Genomic DNA, 23,070 nt, shown 5'->3' on the forward strand with positions numbered 1-23,070 from the left:
AAAACAACTCTGAAAATAAACCTCAGCAACAGAGGCACGTCACTGGTGAAGTTATGCCGCCTTCTGAAAAGGCCTTTTCTTTTTCAAAGAGAAATTTTACCTTCATCACCATGCTACAGTTTGAGATGCACACAAAGTGAAGTCTACGGGGCTTGCTCTGCTGCTCACAGCCTGCCCGTCCCTCAACCTCACTCTCCTCTGCAGAATATTCCCATCAAACACTGCTTGCCCCAGTATGTGTGGTCAATATCGTGTTTCTAATCCCTTCGACAGATTACAGGATCACTGATTAACACCGCATAAATAAGGCGTGTTTATTCTTAAATCTATTCTTAAATTCTCTTCAAAGAAGGTGATCGAACATACCTAGAAGGTCACAACCCTTCTGAATACTCTCCCAGCTATAAGCAAGTGTCCTGCAGCTTTCAAGTCTTTGTGAAACGTGCTGATACTCCTTAAGACTGTTTAACACTGCTCAGCTTGCAAAAACCAAAAGGCACAAGCCCACAAATCACAGAAGCTAAGCACACATAACCAATAAAAAGTTTAGGGTAACAATACAAGGATCTATCAGTCCCTTTTCTTTTTTACATACAGTGTCTCTCAAAAGATGGAGCACTGCTATGTGTGGAACGTGCACTCTCACCTGCAATTGCTGCCAAGCAACACTATGTAATGAACACCTTTATTTCATGAAGGTGCTCACCATGCCACAGGACGGTTGTTTATTGTCTCCTCCTGCACTCCCTGCCATTACACGAAGCTCAGAAGCACGCGAGGAACCATCACTTACTCAAAAATGTAAACAAACTGCAGTAGTTTATGGGCAGCCCAGTAAGCACTACCTACACGCATTGCTGCCTGCTCTGGGCAACTATTTCATGGACACAGTCGTGGTGTGTTGTAGCTGGAGAATACAAACAGGAGAAAGTCATGAAAAACTTCCCTGTGGGTTATCGAACTGGGTTATGGACCAGTTTAGTCCATACTTTGGACCTTTCAGTACATCAGAGTTAAGGCGGTTCTTTCTTCACTTTTTTTGGCATATGTACTTTAACCACTAGCTACTGTTTCAATTTCAGTAGACAGGAAAAAAAGCCTTCACATAAATACCACACAGCTCCCTGGGGACTAAGTTAGAGGCTGAACTTCAACTTTGAATGCACGGTCGCAACCAGCTTCACTCTTCAGGAGTATGAAGAGCCGTTGCCTTACCTCTGATGAAAGATTCAGAGGAAGAAAGATGACTTACTTGGCCAGCAGTGTCAACCAGCTGAAGATGATATTCTTGGCCATTTACTGTGATCAATTTTGTAAAAGCTGGAAGAAACAAGAAACACACACACATTTCAGAATTATGAACAAGGAAAGGATCAGTAGTCACTTATCTGTGCCATTGTCAGCTGAAAGGTTAAGAAAAAGAACTTTAGTTAGAGACTTTAAAGTAGCTAGATCAGATTGCTGTAATTTCAACTAGCACATTTTAGGTTTGGAACTCAGAAACCTTAAAACTTCAAATTTCAAAACATTCTTATGCTGCATGCAGCAGTTCTTCCTTTAGAGTGACTTAAAAATGAAGAGCAAAAAGCTTTTTACATGCATTTCAAAGAGACTTCCAGGCAACTGTAATTTGTGGTAACATGAGACACTTACATACAATTAGCATCAAAGCTAACTTTGAACTTAATATAGGGTATTCTCCCCAGTTTCCAAGCAGTTTAGCAAGATCAATTTCCTAAATGTAAATACCACGAGGTAAATGATCTGCATTAAAAAAACTCTTTGGAGGCTAAGACACAGCTTCACTTATGAATATGCTAAAGCTAAATAATGAGAATTCAGCTAGCAGCTCACCACGGTGCTCAGTCAGGAAGTACATTCAGTTCCTAAGAGATGAGAATTGCTTCTCTTCCCAGGATTTATGAGATGCCAACGCACTGCGAGCTGAGGAACCTTACTCAGTGTTTGTATTATGCAACTGCAAAAGCAAAGCGTGTCAGAGCTCTTGTGGCATAATGTACTACCGAGCACTACACAGAGCAAGCAGAGCACAGAAAGCCAGCTTCAGGGCTCCGTTTTGCCCTTAGTGGTGTACTGTAATACAGTCACTGGACAGCACACATACACTGAATAAGGTCTGCGTTGTCTCCTGGTTAAGGCACTTATCCCAGATACTAAGTCATGAGAAGCTGCATCTTTCCTTGCAACAACGACCAGGGAAATAGCCAACGCTGCAGTGACACGCTGATCGTGTCCTCAACTGTCCATCCGAAGCTGCAAGGCTGACTGCTCTCGATCCAGCTGTGCAATCTCCTGCCCACGCCTTCCGTGTCTTGTACAGGCTCCCCTAGAAGCTGAAGTTCGCCAGCTTTCCTCCTCCCCGCCAGCGCGTGCTGCCCTGCCAAGCCTCCACAACACACGCATTATCTCGAGTAAATGGGCTGACTCCACGCCGAAATATCTGAAACTCTCAGTTTTGGCCCTAGTAAATCCAAGCGCCCTTTTTAAAAAGGGGCGATCCAAACAAAGCGAAGTCAAACTAACGCAGGATGTCTACACACACAGCACGGAGCGTGCGCGCTGTTTCCATCACGATACCAACAAGTGCAATTTGAATGAAGCCTCAAGAAAAGCTCCTACCATATCCTGACTGCCCCCAGAGGTACAGCTGCTGCAGCACCTGTGCACGTGAGCTGCTGCCAATGCTGCACAGAATCATCGGGTTAGGAAGGAAGAACCCACAAAAGCTCTTTGCTATGGCAGGGACAGAAGCCACCGCTTGTTGGAACAGATGTTAACGTGCAGGGTTGCCATACACAGCGCCGCTGCTTCAAGTGTGAGGGAAAACAGCCTCATCTGGAGAGCCGTCCTGCGTTAACAGGTACCCGAACAGTAACAGCCTCTTTCCGGTCTCTTGACACCTCACGCACACATCAAAGCGCTCCGTAATCAAACTAGTTTCAAGAGCCTCATGAAGTTAATATTTAAAAAGGGACTGAGACAGATGGCAGCTTTTTCAGACTATTCTGGAAGCCTAGAATAGACCAAGCAGAGACATCATCATCATCAGTACCGAAAGCAAACTGTGACAGAGCTAGGGAAGGGAAACAGTGGAGGAGTCACCGCAGGCTGGGTGAAGAGAACTGTTAGCTCAGCGCGGAGACTTCCAGCCCTAGGAACAGCTTACTTGGGCAGCACAAACCTCTTCTGATGCTGGCATAATTAACAACTCCCTGGTCTTTGCTGAAGCTTTTTAAAAACACTCATGGTAAGAATTACATCCCAGGAAAAACCTGCAGCTGTATTTAGCGAGGGTCAGTGACCCATGAGCTCCTCTCCTGTACCTAGAGGAAGCCTTCATTTCCAGGGTGATCACCTGCCGTTCTGGGACGTGTTGCTCGCTCCCATACCTACAAGCAAGACAAATGCACCCAATAACACTGTCATGGCACATCCTGGGATGACAAGAACAGATTTCTGCAGACCAGAACAAGTCTCCGCAGTCCGCGTCATAACATGGCCATCTGTGAAATGTTGCTCATCAGCTGAAGCATGGGTGAAGCCTGTTTTAACTCGACGAAGCACACAGATCTCAGAACAGGACACGCTTACAGCTTGCAGCACATGGCTCAAGTGGAGTTACACAAAGAAACTGCCATCCCATCCCACCTTCCCCTACAGTTGTTTTAGTTCTGGTGTACTGCTGCAACGCGGAGAATTGGGTGATGCAGTGACCAGCACGACTCCAAACAGGTGTATTCACGCAGCTAAGGGGAGTTTCAAAGGGAACTAAAGTCATGTTGCTGTCAGGGACAGACCTGCACAGCACAGCCCTGACTGCTGCTACGCCTCAGAAACGTAACTCCCCCAGCAACTCCATCACCTGCTGGCCACTGCTCCCCAAGACCAAGTCCATTCAGTTACACTGACATGAAGTGGTTTGCACATGCAACTCAAATGATAGCTGCTGCAAAAGCAAGCTGTTGTGATTAAGAAATGTGTTCCACGCTTATGAATGCGCTTTCAGACCAACAACTCTACTGAATAAGAGGTAGGGGAGTGGTGTGAAATGGTTCCCAGAGCTCCTGGCTGGTAAACGCAACCAGCTTATTAGCGTTCATCAGTTACTACCTTTTGCAAACCTTTCTAATTATCTTTAATCCAAGGTCAGTGCCTATCACGAATCCCTCAGGACATCTTTTATAACACTGAGATGTGTAATACAACAGAGCTATTTTGGGTTTTTCTCAGAAGCCTCATTTACACCCCTTGAGAAGGCCACTCAGCAGCAGCTTCTGGGAAGCAGCAGACTGTCACCTTCCAGTGCAGCCGGCCTGACACACCAGGGAGAAGCTGGGCCTTAAGGATGCTTCTAGCAGCCCATCCAAACCTCTATGTATTGCCTCCACAGCTACTAGGTGCCTCCAGACCCCTCCCCTTTTCTAATACACTTTTAATCACCATTGTATTTTTTAAAAAAAAGGGGGGGGGAGATGGAGATAGAAAGCCCCCAGGGGAAGAATCCTTCCCCCAGGGAGCTACCGAGCCTGTTGAGGGCAGAAGGGGCAGGCGAGTCACAGCACAGTGCTGGAGACCTCGCCAAGGGTGCCATGAAAAGCAGAAGGCAGCCAGGCAGGCTGGAGAAAATATTTGTGAGATGCAGGCAAGATGCAGCTTTCCTGCAACGCAAAGTCACTGAATTAATGATAACCGAAGAGATCCCTGCAGAGACGGGGGCAGGGGGAGCTGTGGGCACGTCTTCATTTTCAATTCCTTCTGACCTATTTGCTTTGAGCTCCAAATTAAGATTCTTGGTTTTATTCCAATAAAAATTTAAGAGTTTAAAATTCTTCTGGTCTTCGGGGAAGTGCACAATAGAAGAATGCCTGAGTTCATCTGCCTCCATCCAGCTCCGCGTCCACGCAGACTCCTTCCATGCACTCCTGCTCTGCAGTGGTTTTGCTTCTCTTTCCAAGATTTCCTCATGTAATTGTTCCACTGGTTTCTCAACCTGGCTGTCTCAAGAATAGCCACCCATCACAGCGTCACTCTTGTTGGGACATTAGGAAGAGGAAATTCTGTTTTGCTAAGCAATTAACTCACCTCCACTGCTGCCACAAAATGACACAAGTTACTCTTCCCGATGCACAAGTTTATTAGAAGCAACTGAATTCAACATGCTTATTAACTTAGATAAACTAACTTTTCTGGTTCTAATGTAATATAAACAAAGCAAAATGCAGCAGAGAAGAAGTGCTGACTTTAATGAACATTAAGTGAAACCCAATGCAGCTTATTTTCGCTGCACCACTTCCAAAGAAGGTAAAGATTTTTACATTGGAAAAGGAAACTGCTGGAATATTAGGTCATGTTCTTATAGTTCAAGGCTTATATTCTACGCATCTTGTTCCTGTGAGAGCTTAACTATAGTTTGCTTTCTATGCAGTTTAATTTTAGACTCAATTTCTCATGCAAGGTATATTATTTGAGGACAAAAGTTACAAAGACTAAGCTAACACCAGTACTGCAGTTTACTACCCTTTCATCAGTGCTGTTAAAATATTTTGATGATTATCAATAACAATTTCTGGAGGCAAAACAGAAATCACATAGGCCAGACCACTCTTCAGCCTGTATTTTTTTTTTCCGATCACTCTCTGAAAGTTAAAATGTTTTACAGGCTGCTATAAAGCACTGAAGAAATGCAACATCCTTCATCATCATCCCTTGTACATGAACTTGGGTTTCTGAACCCCTTTTCCCAGTATTGTTAATTGGATTCAAAATTACACGCAAGGAAAGCATGGAGAGTTGATTACACATATCGTGCCTTATGACCTCAGACAGAATCAGAAGCATACAGTTAGAGGTGTCAAAAGACTTGACTGATTAAGAAATTATATTTAGAAAAAGCGTGTGAAAGATTAAGAACTTAAGTCAAAGGAAGGATTTTATACTAGGACAGACTTCCTACTGTTTTGAACCTCAGGGCATATCTTGTAGGTTTTCAACCCCTACTTCCCAGCGATACATTCTGAAGCCAGAATCGACCTTCAATTCTCTACCTTTCAGAGAGCAAATTCCTCCAGCGATACCGCAGATCACAAGACTTGCGCCACAAGAATAACACTGTTTGTTTTCTGAACAAGCACAAAATCATGCGAAATGTTGAGCTTTTTCAAGATGCCCCCATGCCCAACAAAGTTTTCATGGCCATGACGTACTTAATGTTCTGCACTCCGAGAAAGTGAGCGCTGCCAACTAAAAGAGCCAAATAAGTGCAGAATTCATGCACAGCTGAATTATCCACATGTATGTAATCACGCTCAGTAGTCAACAAAGATTCTAACCAAATCCAGGCGTAGACTAACTCTGGGTGTGATGTTTTAAATGAGTATTTTTTCATATAGTTAAATGCTACCAGTGATAGATGTGGAACTAGAGAGCACAGGAGTTATGGACAATAGGTTTCTGTGGACAGAGTTTGTAAAGGGTGAAACAAGCACGTGTTTTGCCAAGGTGTCAAAATGCTAAAACAAGATACACAGACTCTCTCCACGCTTTTGACTCCTTGCATCTCAAATCACTTCCATATACATGCAGAAAACTACAAGATTACATAAATACGTCACATTTTTATAGTGCAGACAATGAAAAACTACCTGTCCCAGTTATTGCCAAGATTTAAAATACTGAAATCTAACGCACAATATCTCATTTGTTAATGGCTTTAATTCAAAACAAACCTTATTATAATTCTAACAAAGTAAAACAGGATGATGGAAACTGTTTAAGAGAGCCATAGAAGGACTAACAGATCACTCATGTCAAAAGGCAAATTATCCAGCTTGATTTGCTAAAGCAAAGCAAGAGATTCTTCAGAAAACAGTGTTTGAATTTTAGTTCCCAGTGTTTGAATTTTAGTTCCAAACAGTAAAATAATCCTGAATAAAATGTGCTGATGGCCACTGACTCCTAATTGTTATGATGTTAGTCAAAAAGTAATCTTGTACTGATGACTACTTCATTCCAACTTCCAGACTAACACACAGACTCAACATCCTAGTGCGTTAATTCAGCTTGAACTCAAACATTAAGGTAACGAGCTGCAATGTTAAAATACATATTATTTATATAGGCATTTACATAATCACGACTTCTAACAAAACTAGCTACAGAAGAGCAGCTTATCAGTTAGTTACTTACTGTTCTCTATGGTTGGATCATATGAATCAACGAACTGCCCTTCCACAAACTGAATCGTCAGTGAAGATTTTCCTGTAAAGCAAGGAAAAAAATCATGGGTATTGAAACAAGTCTGCAGGCTGTTATCACTTTACATTTGGTAGCAGATAGAGTAATTCTTATTTTTTATTTTCTTACAAAAGCCAATATGAGCTTTGTATGGTACACGTAAACTATCTATACACAAAAACTGACCTATTTTTAAATTAAGTGCCTATTCCTAGGCAACCGAGTCTCACGAACTTACAGCAACAACACCGCAAAAACTACTCGGCACGTGTTCTGCTTTTGTTTTAACACAGATCCTACAGCATTATTTAAATGCTTCTTCCAGTTGAAACAAATCTAAAAGTTGCAGAGTCCAACCCTCATAAAACTAAATTTAACGAAGCGTTATAATCGGAAGGTTCTTCCATCCAGAAACAAGGAAAACCAGAAATAATTTTCAGTCATCGCACGGAAAACTAGTCACTTGGACAGCATTAACTAAATTTGGGTTGACTAGAAGACTGGACATCTTTCCCTTGACAAAAGGATGATCTCAAGAGCTTTGAGGTCAATATACCCTCCTCTTCTACTCATCCTATTAACGCCCCACGACAGAGCAGTGGACGCAGTACTTTCAGCATAGCAATTGAGGAGGCATCCTTGGATTTTTATTTTTTTAAAGCAATTTAGCAGAAATATTTGCAGACGACTCAACATTCCCAGTTTCCATGATGCTGATCGGATCACACACTCCCAGTAAAGAACAAAACAAAATGTACTTAGTAACAAATAATAAAAAAAGGAAACTTAGTCTTGAAAGATTTTACAAGACGATAAACAAAAACGAATCACATATGTTGACCATAAGTAACTTTAAAGCTCTGAAAAAAAAGATGTTTCAAAGCATTACCAAAGCCTTAGCACAATTTCCATTACAGCACATCATCTACATTTGGGAATCCACTAGATCCTATTACATCATGTTTACTGGACAAATATACTCTTATAAAGACTGCCAAGTGTGTTAGCTGCCTTTGGATGAGTACACACTGTGTTCCTTTATGCTTCTTGCTGATGAAAGTATAAACAAAATATGACCCCAAGTTAAAATTTAGCATCAAGACCATCCTACTCAGTAGAAGCATTTCAGTGACATCAACGATAATTGATATTTTGGGTAAGCCAGTCTGCAGTAAAACTATTTTCCTGAATTAATTGCTTTGTATAAAGATTGTCCAATGGCTGTGCTTCAACCACGCTGTGTTTACACTTTGCTGGAGAAAAAGTTCCTTCCAAGCATTCCTAAAGGAGATATGAGAACAGTTTTCCATTTTTTCCCCTTGTTCTTGCTTCCTCATACAAGGCTCTTGACCTGTTCACATTCAAATTTTTTACTTTTTATGTCAACATACTTAGGAAATCGTTTTGCTAACAGCATGCTAAAAGTTACAAGTCAGACAAATAAGGTAAAGGATAAAAGTGGTGCGAAGGCAGTTCAGTATCTACACATGAAGTAAACTTCATTAACTGCAATGCTTTCTGGACTTATTTCTGCAGACACTGAGGAAGAAAATGTTATGGAGTATCATCATTTGGGATCTTGCGATTAACGAAAGCGATAACCTTCATCAACTCACTGCTTAGCTTATTCAACATCACTTCCCAGCTCTGCCACGCTTTTATCCCTTTGCTGTCTCCTATCAGTCTTGGTGGTTTATTCAAAAACCAGTACACAACCTTTTAAAAGCTGTTTTTTTTTTTTTAAAAAAAATCAACTTCTTAGATATCTTTTTCTGATACAACAGTGCAAGTAAAGGTATCATACCCAGCGCGCATCGGCTTGCAGAGAACACTGTACTGTAAACTGTTGCTTCAGCAAGGACAGAGGGGGGGGGGAAAGCAACCCTGCACATCTGAAATCATCCCGGTCAGGACAGGCTTAGGACCGAGTCTATCCATCCCAGCAGCTATCTGCAAGCGCGTGCGTTTTAGACACCACTTAGAAGGCAACAGACTTTCTAGCTATTTCTTCTTCAACTGTCAGTTTGCGAAGTTGCTACTCAAAGCTCGTGGTTCCTCGCTCTTTGCCAATGCCATTGAATGGTTTGGGTTGGAAGGGACCTTAAAGACCACCCAGCTCCAACCCCTGCCATGGGCAGGGATGCCGCCCACTAGATCAGGTTGCCCAGGGCCTCGTCCAACCTGGTCTCGAACACCTCCAGGGATGGGGCATCCACAGCTTCTCTGGGCAATAATACCAGGAGGTTAAACACTTTGTTTTAAAACAAAGCTAGGTATTCCTATATTAGACTGTTGTATCTTTTTTTTGTAAGTTTTCCACCTAGAAGGACAGAGAAGTTAAGCACAGATCATTGCTGAACAGCTTTCCCCCTAAGAAGGATCCTAAACTGAAAGGCATGACTGCTACCGGCTGTGCTAAGTTTGGAAACCGAGTACTAGGAAGGAGTCGGAGCCAACAGCAAATGCTGCATGTAGCATCCAGCTGTATTAATTACTGCTTTCCTCCCAACACTGAAAGGGAAAGAAACAAACCAAAAAAAAAGACTACAGCAGTATTCCACCACTCTCCTCCTAATTTCCTCCAAGCTCCCTAACAAACCAGCTGCAATGCCATGTTTGTGATCCCAAATGATCCTGCTTTCCTCCCTGAGCCACAGGGAAGCCCCCCAGCCTTAGGGTCAGCCACGTACCCCACGGGTAAACATACACAGCAGCATCCCGCTGCAGCAAGGCTCCCAAGGCAGGCACCAAAAATTAGGAGCCTACGTCATTACCAGCCCCCGTGCCACGTCCCAGCCCATGCCTGGGAAGCATGCAGGACTGTGTCAACAACAGCTCGGCTTGAACTTTGTCCCACAGGTTTTATTCCAGGCCTTTGAACCACGCTCACGGACAGAGAGGAGAATTCAGGTCACCGCTGAGCTCCTATCTCCTTTTTCCCCAGAAAGATCAGGCAACTCCGCTCTCGGTTTTCGGAGAATTACAACGTAAACGCACAGCCCGCCAGGCACGGGCCAAGGAAAGGCACCCAGCTGTGCTCTGCCTGCTGTGCTCACTGCACCTTGTCCTCTGCAGGCAACGGGGAAAGGGGGAACGATACAAACCAACCGTACTCACACCACTCATACACCAGCCTAGAGGATCAAAGAGCCAGGCGGCTTACGCCACGCTCTGTTGCTCGAGGGTCCATGCTTCAAAAGAGGCCCAGCTCTCACATGCCCTCGTTGGGAACAGACGCCAAGTGCTTTTTCGGTTTGCTAAGCTTTTCCTCGCATTATTCTCTACAACGGTACTTTTCCTGCCTTCAAGTTTTAGGGAAATAAACATCCGTGGAAACCAAAAGGAGAAGCGTCGTGAGCAGGAGCAAGGCGACGGCCGCTGGGAGCAGCTCCCCGAACTGATGCAGACCTGTGATTTTCAGATGAGACGCATAAAAACCTTACTGGAGGAAGGTTATGGTTTAACCTTCTGATCCTCCATTCAGCATCACAGAGCTTAAATTCCAAAGAAATGAATGAATCAAGTAAGGGCAACACTGGGGCAGGGCAACGGGATAACTCCTCCAGCTATACTTGGTTGTTGTAGCTCAAAGCGCTGGATATTTTATGGCAAAGGAGTTGTAAGCAAAACCCTACAGATTTCCTGACCGCCCTCTCCCTGGAGGGATGGGAGAGGAAGAATTCAGAGGGATGGATTTGATGGTACCTAGAATCCATGTCCCAGGCAGCTGGAAGCTCAGCTGAAGTTGTCCAGAAGTATCAGACATTTATGATTTGATGCCGGAGTGGTACAGAAAAAAGTTTTCTACTGTTAAAAGAGAAAAGGAACAATTTCCAGAGAGAAAACCATTTCAAAAAAAATAAGCTGCCGCATTTCTATTCACACAATAGACCACCTACTAAATAAAGCGGAGCAGACCACATCAGCTACAAATGCCATTGCAACTGTCAGTGCAAACCAACTGAGTTTTTTACTCGTCTTCTTACTTCTTGGACAAGAGCTGTGGTACTTCGTCTACCCTTAAATTTCGGGCTACACAACACAAGGCAGTTTACCACGAACATGAGCAACCCAGCCCGTGTGTGCTCATCAGCAGGTGGCCTCCCGAAAGAGGACATCACCTCTTCGGTGCGCCACCGGCCTGCCAATCCCTCCCCACGTCCACAGGCAGAGGGGAAGCCCAGCTGAAAGTCTCATCTGCTGCCAATTTCCCCCCGAAAGATCTCCCCAGGAGACAGAAATGATGCAAGCGGCCAGCCAGGCAGGCGAACAATGGCCCCACAAGCAAGGCATTGTGCAAGCTCGGCCCCGCAGCTGCCCTCTAACGTGGCACCGCCGCGATGACGGCCACGGGCAGCGCGGTTTGAGCTGAACAGGGAGGATTTCTTAACACTAGAAACGGGCTGCACAAGCCATCGGTAAAAAATACGATGGGGTCAAGAACGACAGCTACTGAGGAGTTGCACTTCCCTGTTCTGCTCGGATTTTAGGTGCCTGTGGTTTCTTTAACCCGTCTTTTTCACCGAAATGCCTGCTTAAGCACTGTGCTTAACTATTAAACGCTGAACAGCTGGCAGCATCTAACCCATTCATACCACAAACCCAGCATCTTACAGAAGTCAGGCTCTGAGCAGATCTACTCCTACCTACAGGACAAATCAGTTCAGATTTTGTCAAAGAAAGTTCGAGGAATTTCATAATAAAACGCTGTCAGTGGTATTAAATCAGATAACCCTACTGCACACCAGAACTGCAGCATCTCACACGCATTGACACCCAACTTGCTGTGTTGCACAAAGATTAAGATTTCATACTTAGTTATATTTAACTTGAACGTCGGGACCTTGATCTTTTTTAAAATTTGGAATACCAAGACGTGCAAAACGGAGCCCCCAGCACCTCCCCAGGGCAGATTGTCTCCTTGTCCTCAGAGCGCAGAAAAGGACCGAGATGGAAGGTTCAACCGGGTAGCAAAGGGAATTGTAGAACTGCTCTTGGACAACAGTCTTTTCACAAGATAGTAGATCTCAAATTCATTATTAGCTCACCATTCATCCCAGGCTTCATCATTAGCAATTCTCTATGGTTAATTAAGATTTTTCTCCCTCTCAGGTACTAACTACAGCTATCCAGCTGCTATTTTGCTGACCACTGCTATGCAGTTCAGTAAACCATTCTAACGCCTAGAGAAATATCTGGGTCAATGGAGAATTCTGTTCCTGAACTTCTGAAGACAATACAATGAGTTGTTTTACTCAGATACAACTTACTTCTATTAATACTACTTTTAATTACGAGGAATTATCACTTATAATCATAGCACATACATCTATTTCGAGATGCAGTTTTACCCATTTTGTAGTGATTTCCTTGTGACATCAACAGTATGGTAACAGGATTGAAAAAACGATCCTCTCATGCTTCCAGAGAAGAATCTCTGAGACAGCCTTAGAGCTCAATTGCTGCACTTCTGATATTCATGCTCAATTCACAACTCCAGGACTGCTGGCACTCCTCTCAAGGTGCTATCGGAGCTTTCTCAAGGACAAACTACAAGATTTGTACTTACAAATCCTCGAACAGCAGACGTGTGAGAACCTCAGTGAAACAACTTTTGGTTAAGTAGCGAGGGACCTCAGGAACAGAAGAGACCCTAATGACAACTGGAACAGTAGTTCAGGACACAACTAGCTCTTTTTCAACTTCTGTGGCTCTTCATGCTGTTGCTACCACTGCTCCCTGCCCTCTCCTGATCTACTTTCCCATCAGGACATAAGACAAGGTATTTGAGGTCTCAGGCAAGGTACTGTAGCAAGAACCACTCCTAGTGCAGAAGACGACGTTCACGTGACAGCCGGTAGTATGAAGAACACAAGCCTGGAGGAAGAACAGGACACGTGCTCGTTTCCCTTCCTCCTGCATTGCACAACCTTTCTGAGGTTTATCAAAGGTATTCCTCTGAAAGCCAGAAGCAATCTGGGAGTCCCTTTGAACGGAAGTCAGACGGCTTCCTCATTTCCTTCACATTTCAAAGCAGGCAAACTCACGTGCATTTGTGCAGGCCCTCGCTAGGCTGCCGGCAACAAGCCTTCGAAACACAAACCAAGAAGTCCTAATAATGCTCTCTAGATAAAAAATTTCTCTAAGGAAAGCAGGAAATCCCTGATGTGGAACAACCACTTTGCTCTATTCAGGGGCAGTGCTTGCCCCTCCATGTTCACCTACAGGTTGTTGCAACGCACTGGGTGTCAAGGGAAGTACGTCGAGAAAAATTCTGGTGTTTTAATGCAACAGCTTAGTTGACACTTCCACATGTCCATTTTGCCTCATTTAAGCCACCAACCTCATCAGATGATTATCAGAAGATAAGTTTCAGCTATTTTAGTACACAGTGCAGTTACCTCTGCTTCTTACCTTTGCCAGCAGAAAAAGAGTGACACAGTTTGCCTGATATTTCCCTTTCAATAAAGGACTTTAACTTCACATGCTAACTATCAGTTGTTAAAGACGGAAAAGCCGCTACAAGGCTTTAAAAAAAATCCAGAAGCTTGTATGGCATGCATCTCACCTAGCCACAGTATTCACAGATGGTTGCATTAAAGGGGCTTTAAACAGCTCAGGTGAACTGCATCCTGCACTCTCCTCACGACCAAGGAAATTCAGACATTCACTTGTGCAGATAAACACCATCCTCTGTATTCTCTTCAGACTGCCTGCAGACACCCTACATCCCTGCAGCTCCATGGCTAAAGCATTTAAGGTGACAGCAGAAACTCAGAGGTAACTCAACCTGCCAGGCATGTGCTGCTACCCTGATTAGTGAGTTTACTGCTAAACTAAATGTTTGGTGTTACAGTTTGATATGCTGTACTCTGAAAGGAAAGCTTGTTAAACTTAAAAATCAGACCCTAATGTTTTAGTTTAGGGCACACTTGGAGGGAAAGACTCAACTTTACACTGATTTTTCCCCCCCCAAGAGGCCAAATTTAACTCAGTGCTGGGTAGAAGTCCATTCTCCCTGTGCACACACTTCAGGCAGATAATTAGGGACCTGAATAAACCTGACCTTTCCTTGGATCACTGGGTATGTGTAACATGAAATGCTTTTGAAAAATCCTTCCAGTAACTGCCATTGTTTCATCATTAAATCAGCTTTAAAAATCTGTGCCATTAGAAATAAAAACGCCTCTTGCTTTAACACATTCCACGCATTCCCCTTCTTCAGCTTCAAAGTTTTAGTTTCAACACAAAGCAACTCCCAGCTTCCAGTCAGTTCCTTCCTGAAGCTAGGGCTTACTGGGGCGTACAACTTAAATTACCTTTTTGCAAGTCAGAAATATCAGGACGAGGAGGTTTTAGCACTTCTTCAAGAGGCAGACCTTCCTGAAGTTACCAGCACTAGCTCTCCATCCGCGGTACAGGTAGGAACTGCACCTGTGGCACCGCTGAATTCAGCCACAGTGGTTATGAGCTACGTTCCACGCACGCTGCAGGTGATAAAACAACTGTTTGGGTTCACAGCAGGTTTGCAGACATTTTCCTTATTCCATTTCTACACAACTGGCTGAAGCTAACACCAGCCACAGTGAGTCACGTGCTGCCGGTCGCCTGGTGCAGCAGCGTGCCGTCGACCAACACAGAGCGTGTCTTTCTACCCAAACTTTGCATTTCAGTTAGACAGCAGGATGAACTCCTCCCTGTTTCCTCGTGCTGTACATCTCACTGCTTTAAGCCACCTGATCTACACCACCAACAGAAAACCTCAATAGCACAGAACTCTTGTCAATATGAAAGACCTCAGTCTGTGTGTCAGTGAAACAGTTGAAAGGTCTTCCCTACCGATCCAAGGACCAGAGCCCCTGCATTTACTGTGCCCACCACAACTCACTGCTGCTCACAACAACCCCCAAGCAGAAGGCTAAATCTCTGAAAGTGTCAGTGAATTTTTCCTGGCATTATTTTAAAAAAGAAAGCCCAGGAGATTGACCCCGAGCACATCATAACACCAAGTGAATTGGAGGAAATGCAACTGAAATGGTGGGGAATGGGCCCTTGTGTGTGTGTAAAGGCACACGGAGGTATAACTGCACAATAATCACTAGAGGATCTTTGCAACAAAAGGCAGTTTCAGCCTCAGACAGGCTGTATCGCTCTAAAATTGCCAGTCAATGTAACTGGCTCTTCTGTCTTTGCTGATGGTCCAAAGTCTGGTGAACCCGATGTCAACAACTGCTAGCGCTGCACGTGGCAGCCAAAACCCACCTTTCGTGGAAAGCCTGCTGCTACCAGCGGTCAGGATGGGCACGGAGCACCATTTCCCTGCCGCGTCCTGCGCTGCGGGGTGTTCCCAAAGCTGCACGAAGCAGGAACCGAGGCACCCACCCTGATGAGATGAAGATCTCCGAGCATGAAACAGAAACGGTGTTTAGGGCTACAGAAGGATCAGTGCTGCTCCTCTCTCCCACCAGCAGTGCGGGACACGGTGAACTCCACTGTGCCTCTGTCAGCAGATGCACAGGTAGACACTGCTTAGTGACCATAAAGTTGGGCCTTGACAAGTTTAATTCTCCTGCACTAGCCCGGGAAGCAGCAGGTCAGGGCACAAGCACACTGCCACAGCCGCTACAAGGTCACAATGTCACAGCTAGTCACACCTGGGAGTCCCTGCTATAATCTATGCAAACCCATGCAACACTACAGCCAGAATACTTGAAACAGTATTTCCCTTTACAAAAAGCTTTCCCCCATGACTTTAAATCAACTTTTTAAAGTTACTGTTGTCTCTCTCCAACTCAGTTCTAGATCTTTGAACTAACTATACCTGCACCTTGGATGTTCTCTCCACTCAGGTGCCAAGTTCCTTCCCTCCGTACTAATCAGGGCTGCATACAGCTACAATCAGTTAAATGGCACCTTCAGAGCACTTGATACAGCCAGAGCTAGTCGGTGACACCTCCTCACTGATTCTGATTGCAAGCCTTGTCTTTTTACGCACTTACCACTTTTCTAGGTTATCCTTCACACCTATACAACATACTCCACACTGTAAAACCTACAAAAATGACTGAGAAAGGATTTTGTGTAGAAGAGGAACATAACAGAGCAGGCTCTGAAAACAGAAGAAAATCTGTTAACGGTAAGCAATGTTCAAAGTAATGATATGCTAAAATCACAGCATGACAGACAGGTAAAACATCCGGAAAAAAAAGCCTGCAGAAGTAAGAATAACACCAGAGTACTGAATAACCTAGTGGAAGAGTCACCAACCTTGGGAAACATTAAGGTAACATAAGGCAAGGACAGATCTAACATGACATAGTTGATTTTGTCATAGGGCAGAGAAGATGGAATAGGTAACCCATGATTTCAATGACATGTTATAAACATTTTGCCTGTCGTGACAGCCAGCTGGCTTTCTCACCTTCTGAACCAGTGCATATCCATCTGTTGGCTCATACAGTTTTTTAAATCTATCCTCAGTGCTTAAACCATCTAGTACAAAAAGGTCACAGAACAGAACTCTGATCTTTGCAAGGAACAAGAAAAAAAAAAACAACAGAACAAACAGCAAAAAAATGAATCCCCCCCAACCACCTCAAAAAAACGACACCAGGGAAGTAACTGATGATGACACCTGTAACCCGACGTTAAACTATTTTTACATTTAGACTGTCTTTCACAAGTGAAATGTCTCCCAGCCGGTCCAGCTCCAGCACACGAGGAGGTTCTTGCCAACAGGAGCTGGATTTTCCAGCTCCCAGCACTCAGCTGGCACAGCCGTGCAGCTTGGAGCAGACGAGGAGTATCAGGCTACAGCTCAAGGCCCCCAAGCTTCAGGCCGACCTTCACAGACAGAGCAGCACGCTGCATTTGTCTGCCGTGCGGGTCCTGCACACCGACTCAAAATTCTCCAAGTGTGGCAGTGGTTATTAGTCAGCTGTTATCCTGTTAAATCATAAGTTAATCCAGTTAATCGTAAATTCAAGTCTATTTTAAACACTATCTAAGAAGCTAACTACATGACATCTACTTGGCAGAAATGGGTAAAACACAAACTACTAAAGGCCAGTAGATGAAGGGCAAAGATTTACCGTAGGTACAGCAAAGCCTTTCAGAAAGGGCTTACATCCTTAGCCTTATTATTTGGAAAATAACTCCCATCTTCATTTTTGGCTGCCACGATTCCACGCTGTAAGAAGTGCAGGGGCACGGCCCAACTTCCCCCGCAAGAAGCTGCCCTTCAGACTTGGCTGCACGCGCCCCGCTCACACACCATGCTTTTTTCTCCTCCCCGGCCCCCGCCTTTAAACCCTTTCACCCTTTGGCGCACACGGCCCGTGCCCACATAAGCAGCTGGATGCCAAAGTAACTGGATGTTCAAATGACCTTCGGAACAAACAGCAGTACACCCAACAGCCCCACCATTAGCTGTAAATTATGAATGAGAACGGCTTTTTAAGATCACAATCTTGCCTGGAAATCCTAAGAGAGAAGGCATCATCTTATTTATCTGCAGCACCATTACCTTGCACTTGTTCCGAGTGGTTTGTATTGACAAAAGCACAGCCCGACGCTACGAAACACCTTCTGAGATGCCCATCTAGCAGACATTTCAACAAGCTACTCACTGAAATGCTGGCACTTTCACTTAGCTCTTCCTCTGTCCTGCCACCACAGTTTTGTGGATGAGTGGGGACAAGCAGAAGAATACTTCAGGTGTCATTAGGCTCCCACTCAGAAAAAAAGACCACGAACATATCTTGCATTTAAACAACTGTTAGATTTAAGTTTAGCGACCAACAAGAGATTTGTCAAGAATTTTGACAAACGCAAAGGAAGTTAAAATAGCACCGTTAACACCTCTCCTTAGAATTTATTCACCAGCACCAAGCCACACGGATGAAGCAGAACATCTATTAGAAACGGACACCTCCCAAGACAGCAAGGCAGAAGACAGTACTGCAGCAAACGAAGGAAGAGTGCTTGCTTATGTGCAAGTTTCAGAGCAGAAACTTCCAGTTCTAGCTCAAAATGGTGATTCTGAAACAGATTTTAGAACACCAAGAATTTGTTATTAATGGTAGACCAAGCCTTAACGCAAAACACATTCTACTGCACTAATGTCAAGTGCCTGATTGTTTTGACAGCTTGTGGGACAGATTTAATGGAGTTTTCCTACACATGATGCATCCCAGCGCTTCTGCGTGGAGCAAGAGTACCTTTAAAGGAGGTCATACATCTTGAAGGAAGTTTTGGCAATACAATCTGACAAGCTGTTGAAGCCAGACAGATGTATCCCACTAACTCAGGAGACAACGCTGTCAAGGGACACTTTAATAGCATAATTTCGCTTTGCACTTGCACATGTTGGCACCCACACGCTGAAGACCACTTATGTATTCCTTCTTTTTCCAAATTAAAATTCATTTAAGTCAGTACTCCACAGAATACAAATAACCAGCTCAGATCTTGCAGGCAGGCTGTTCTGCTTGCTGTAATTTAAAATATTTAAGGATGCTGATAACCATTCCAGAAATATTGACCCCTCGTTCATTAAAACTTTACCGCTACATTAAAAAAACAGCCGAAAGGAAGCCTCGCTGTTTAAAGCGTAATCCAAACCAAGACAGGGAGTAATGATTTCTCCACTTCTGATCTACTTAAGATATAAGCACTGCAGCTTTTCTGAACTGGTCTTCCAAACGTCACACATTAGGGTCTTTTGGTCCTTAAAAGGCCTTCAGAAATCACTTACTTAGTCTTATGCCTCCAAAAGATTAATCTTTGGCCGTTATCCACAAGCTCCTAAGGACTTCATCCAAATTCAACAACTATAAATTTCCTCTTCGTGTTCCAATTCACGTAGGAAGTCCCACAAGAAATTCCAAGCAGTTTTCCCTCCTGCGGGAACTCCCAAGGCTCACAAGCTATTCTTCGCCTGCCCTGTCTTCATCCCGACGGGCACGTTATGCTTGATAATCCAAGATCTGCACTTCAGCAGCCTGTGCTGCCCATTTATACCACCTTTCTCATCACTCTGACCCCTCATCCTTCGCACAACACTTAAAATTTGCACGCACAGCGATCAAAGCGCGTATGGCAAGCCGAGGAAGAACCAGTGCGTGCGAACAGATTCAGTACTTGCGATTCCCCTCTGTGCTGCAAGAACGGATACCTACACCTAAACGAGGAGCCGACTGATATTTGCCCACAACAGATATTCTGGGCCATAGCTGAGCAAGCACTGAAGATTGCTTTGGAATGCAACAGAGCCTTTTAGACTCGTTTCCACTGTTTTTCAAAGAAGAGAGGCAATCAGTGATTCTGTCTGGACCTTGCCTCTGATCCACAGTAGCATCTTTATCATTAAGTGCATCCATAAATTCCAAGATTGTATCACTTGGAGCATCATTTGAATCTGAAGACTTGAAAATGAGGTTTAGATTTACCACCGGTCAAACTCCTTAGTTTTCCACGATTCTGCCCGAAAGGATTAGCTTTGACTACAAGGTTATTTAGACAAGAATCTTGAAAAACTTGATTTCCTCGTGGTTCCTCAAGGCACGGTTCACCACCTTTGCAAGGCTATCTTTTCCCGGCAAGGGAACGACTCGGGTTCAGAAGGCCCGCAGCCGAAAGTTTGCAAAAAAAAAAAAAAAAAAAAAGCGTTCACGCTTATCTGGAGCGGCGGAGGAAAATACTCACAGATGTGGTTTCGTAACAGGTCAGATCGAATCAAAGTCTGCAGTGCCGCGGAGAGGCCGCTCCACCCTCCCCAAACAGCGCTCGCTCCTGCCCCAGGTCCTGCTGCAGAGCCGAGCCCTGCGACAACTTCTGCTGCTTGCTGCGTTTGCGAAGGAAATCAGTTCCCCGGGCTGGGGGCCGCGCTTCGGGCGTGCCGGTGCCAGCACACGGGTGGGGGCAGGAACCGGCCGCTGCCAGGGCAGGGTGAGCGAGGCTTGTGCCAGGCAAAGCCCCACCCTGCGCTGTACGTTTGCATCTGCCTTCGTTACAGGCAACTGAAAAAGAAAGCGGCAGCCACGGCTCTAGAGGAAAGCTGCGTTTGAAAGCCTGTTTCAGCGCTGTTCAACACCTGCCTCGGTTTACCTCCTTGTTACAAGTTCAATACAACCATCTCCCCCCCCCCTCTGCAAACAATTCAGCATCCACTGCACTTCATACGTCTCAAAAGGAGAACACGATCTTAAATGGCCCACATTCACCTGGTTTTGGTAAATTTAATAATCTGAAATCCCATGGAGACCTACATGGATTTCCTCCATAGTCTTCCCTTCCCCACCCCACGCAGGATAGCTGCCACTGGTGTGCGAGCGCAGCAAATGAAAGCAAATTTCCTGAGCAGGACTGGAAGAGAGAAATTTGAAGCAACCACCCTTCCTCCTCCCCCGCCCCCAACTCAGGAACAACATCTCGGTTTCTCACGCTAGCGAATTCACAACAAATTTGCTGGTTGCTTCAAATAGAGGCCTTTGAAAACAAAAGGAAACCTCTCAAGTCCTTAAGGAGCCAGGTTCAGAAGCACCAAGGGCAGCTCACTGTTTCTCTATACCACACTCCCAGTTTCCAGCTTCTGGTTTAGGACACGGTGGGTTGACACCCCGACAGGTTAACTTTGACTCACGCAGTACTTGCAGGGCTTGAGCGCACGTGAAAATCCCGCAGAGGAGCTGTTTAGGTTTTGGCCTGAACATACAACTGAAGCTGAGAGCAGTTTTTAACTCATGCCTTTGAACGTCACCTTCAGGAGAGCTCCTGGAAGTTAACCAGGCGTTAGTTTATCGCGTTGGAGCCGCTCTCCCCATCCCAAGCGCGTGGTTACACCACAGCAGCGCAGACCACAGAGGTGCTGTGCGCCCCAGGTCCACGCTCACGGCTGTGCTGTGCCTCTAAACGAACAGCTTTGCCATTTTATAGCTTATGAATTACAGGATCTATATTTCACTCGGTTTCCCCCGTTGATATTAGCTCTCGGTTGCATACCCAAGCGCCAAAACACTCCACCGAGCAAGCAAACCCCGCGAGCGTCACGAGGAGAGGAAGCCAGAGCAGGCAACGGAGGAGTTAACGCAAGAGCCTCGTCCTCAAATAACCCCGCCGGCTTGATATTACAGCTGAGCGCGCTGCCTCCCCTCCGCTGCTTCCAGCTCCTGCCGGCAGATGCACTGCAGCAGCCCGCACCGCTGCGCCGCGCCGGCGGCCGAGCCAAAATGCACCCGAAGCTGGCGCTTGCAGCCTCCCGGCAGCTGCCAGCGGGGCTCATCCCGGTGCCGTGCGGGGCTCGGCAAAACGTTCACCCTCCCCGTCAGCCGGGTGCCGAAGCACTCCATTTTCCTGCTCGGTCTCAGGATTCCCAACGCCGCAGACGCGACCGGTTCTGGAAATCAGGCTGCATCCCGCACCAGCTCTCATTTCTTCGCTCCTTCTCTCCTGACAGTCACACAGGCAATTTATTGCCTCCCACCGTCACCTCTTCCCCCTGTCCAGCCCCGAAGGGCTGCCTCCCCCCGGCGGCACGTGCTAACAGGTGCCATCTTTCAGAAGTGAGAGGCAAGGCTCCAGCTCCATTTTACAATACCAACCTCCTGATGCTCCAGCGACTCGTGTTCTCAAAACCAGGCTCTACTTTTCACCCAAAACAATTATCCTTACCGTTTACAGGTCTCTATCACCACTTTTTCTGCCTTTCAGGCAGGGCAACGAAGCATTTTTTAATCCCATTGCAACCACCTGGAAGCCTTTCGGTATGAATTTGAACTCGGCAGATAGTTTTGTTCAACTCTAGTTCTTTCACTATGCATCTGCACGGCACATTCACAGATCACAGCTATTTCTGTCTGAAAACTGCTCTCCACCTACACGAAAGTTTGTTATGTATAAACCTGAAAGTCACCAAGCGCTATTTATCTGGAGGAAAAAAAAAGAAAGGCAAGTAGGTGAGTCACCAGCAACTCGACTGACCCCTCTCAGAGCTACTGACCAGGAGAGAACATTTTCAGATCACCAGTTCAAATGTGTAAAGTCAGAAATTATTTCCAGAAGAGCAGCAGCAACAGCCGTATTAACAGCAAACCAAAACAAAAAAGCTGACGAGTGAGGCTGCGATAGCAACCTACCACTGAAGCACCTGCTCCAAGCGACTCCTTCCTGCCTATCTCAAATCCATCAGTTCAGAGAACCCCAGCACTAAACTCTTTTACAAAACAATCTGAGAAACCTCACTGACACCAGCATTCACAGTCTGAACTTACATTTTTTTCGTACAGACAAAAAAATAAGCAAACTGAATGCATTTTGGACAACTACACACTGCTTTTCAGAGTAAACGTTACTCCGAAGAAATTCACAAAGTTGATCCAGATACAAAAACCTTCTCGGTCGAATTATTTCCATAAATATCTAACACAGCCCAAATATAACTGGAAATAATGAATTACAGCTAAAACACAACGAGGGCAATGTAAGACAATTCTTTTCAGCAGAGGCCTTATAACTTTACGAAATCTCACACTTCATACATCAGACAGATTTGCTCTGGAATCAAACCTCAAGTAGCTGGTCCACTCCGGTCACTGAACTGACATCAGTAACCAAAGACAAGTTCTTCCCATTGCAAAACCATCAGATTTCAGGATGAAATCCACCCAATTTCTATTATCAGAACCTCACCGAGACGATCACATTTACATAATGGAATTAAACTTTCTTTTTAGACCGCTTTAAGCCCAAGCAAAACCCAAAGACGACGTTCTTGTGAGATTTCTGTCTAGCGTCATGCCACAACCTGCAGGCTATACC

The 23,070-nt window shown here is 45.0% G+C and overlaps 1 protein-coding gene across 2 annotated transcripts in view; it reads right to left on the minus strand.

Moving 5' to 3' along the window:
• Nucleotides 1-23,070, minus strand: part of RHEB (Ras homolog, mTORC1 binding) — a 40,517-nt gene that overhangs the window by 14,355 nt on the left and 3,092 nt on the right. For both annotated transcript variants that reach the window (XM_066991132.1, XM_066991131.1), the window contains exons 2-3: nt 7,207-7,278; nt 1,253-1,320 (exon numbers count right to left, since the gene is read on the minus strand). In XM_066991132.1, coding sequence (XP_066847233.1) covers nt 1,253-1,320; nt 7,207-7,278 — 140 coding nt within the window. The remainder of the gene's footprint in view (nt 1-1,252; nt 1,321-7,206; nt 7,279-23,070) is intronic.

Source organism: Anser cygnoides, chromosome 2, assembly GCF_040182565.1.
Source record: "Anser cygnoides isolate HZ-2024a breed goose chromosome 2, Taihu_goose_T2T_genome, whole genome shotgun sequence".
In the NCBI taxonomy this organism is placed as follows: domain Eukaryota; kingdom Metazoa; phylum Chordata; class Aves; order Anseriformes; family Anatidae; genus Anser; species Anser cygnoides.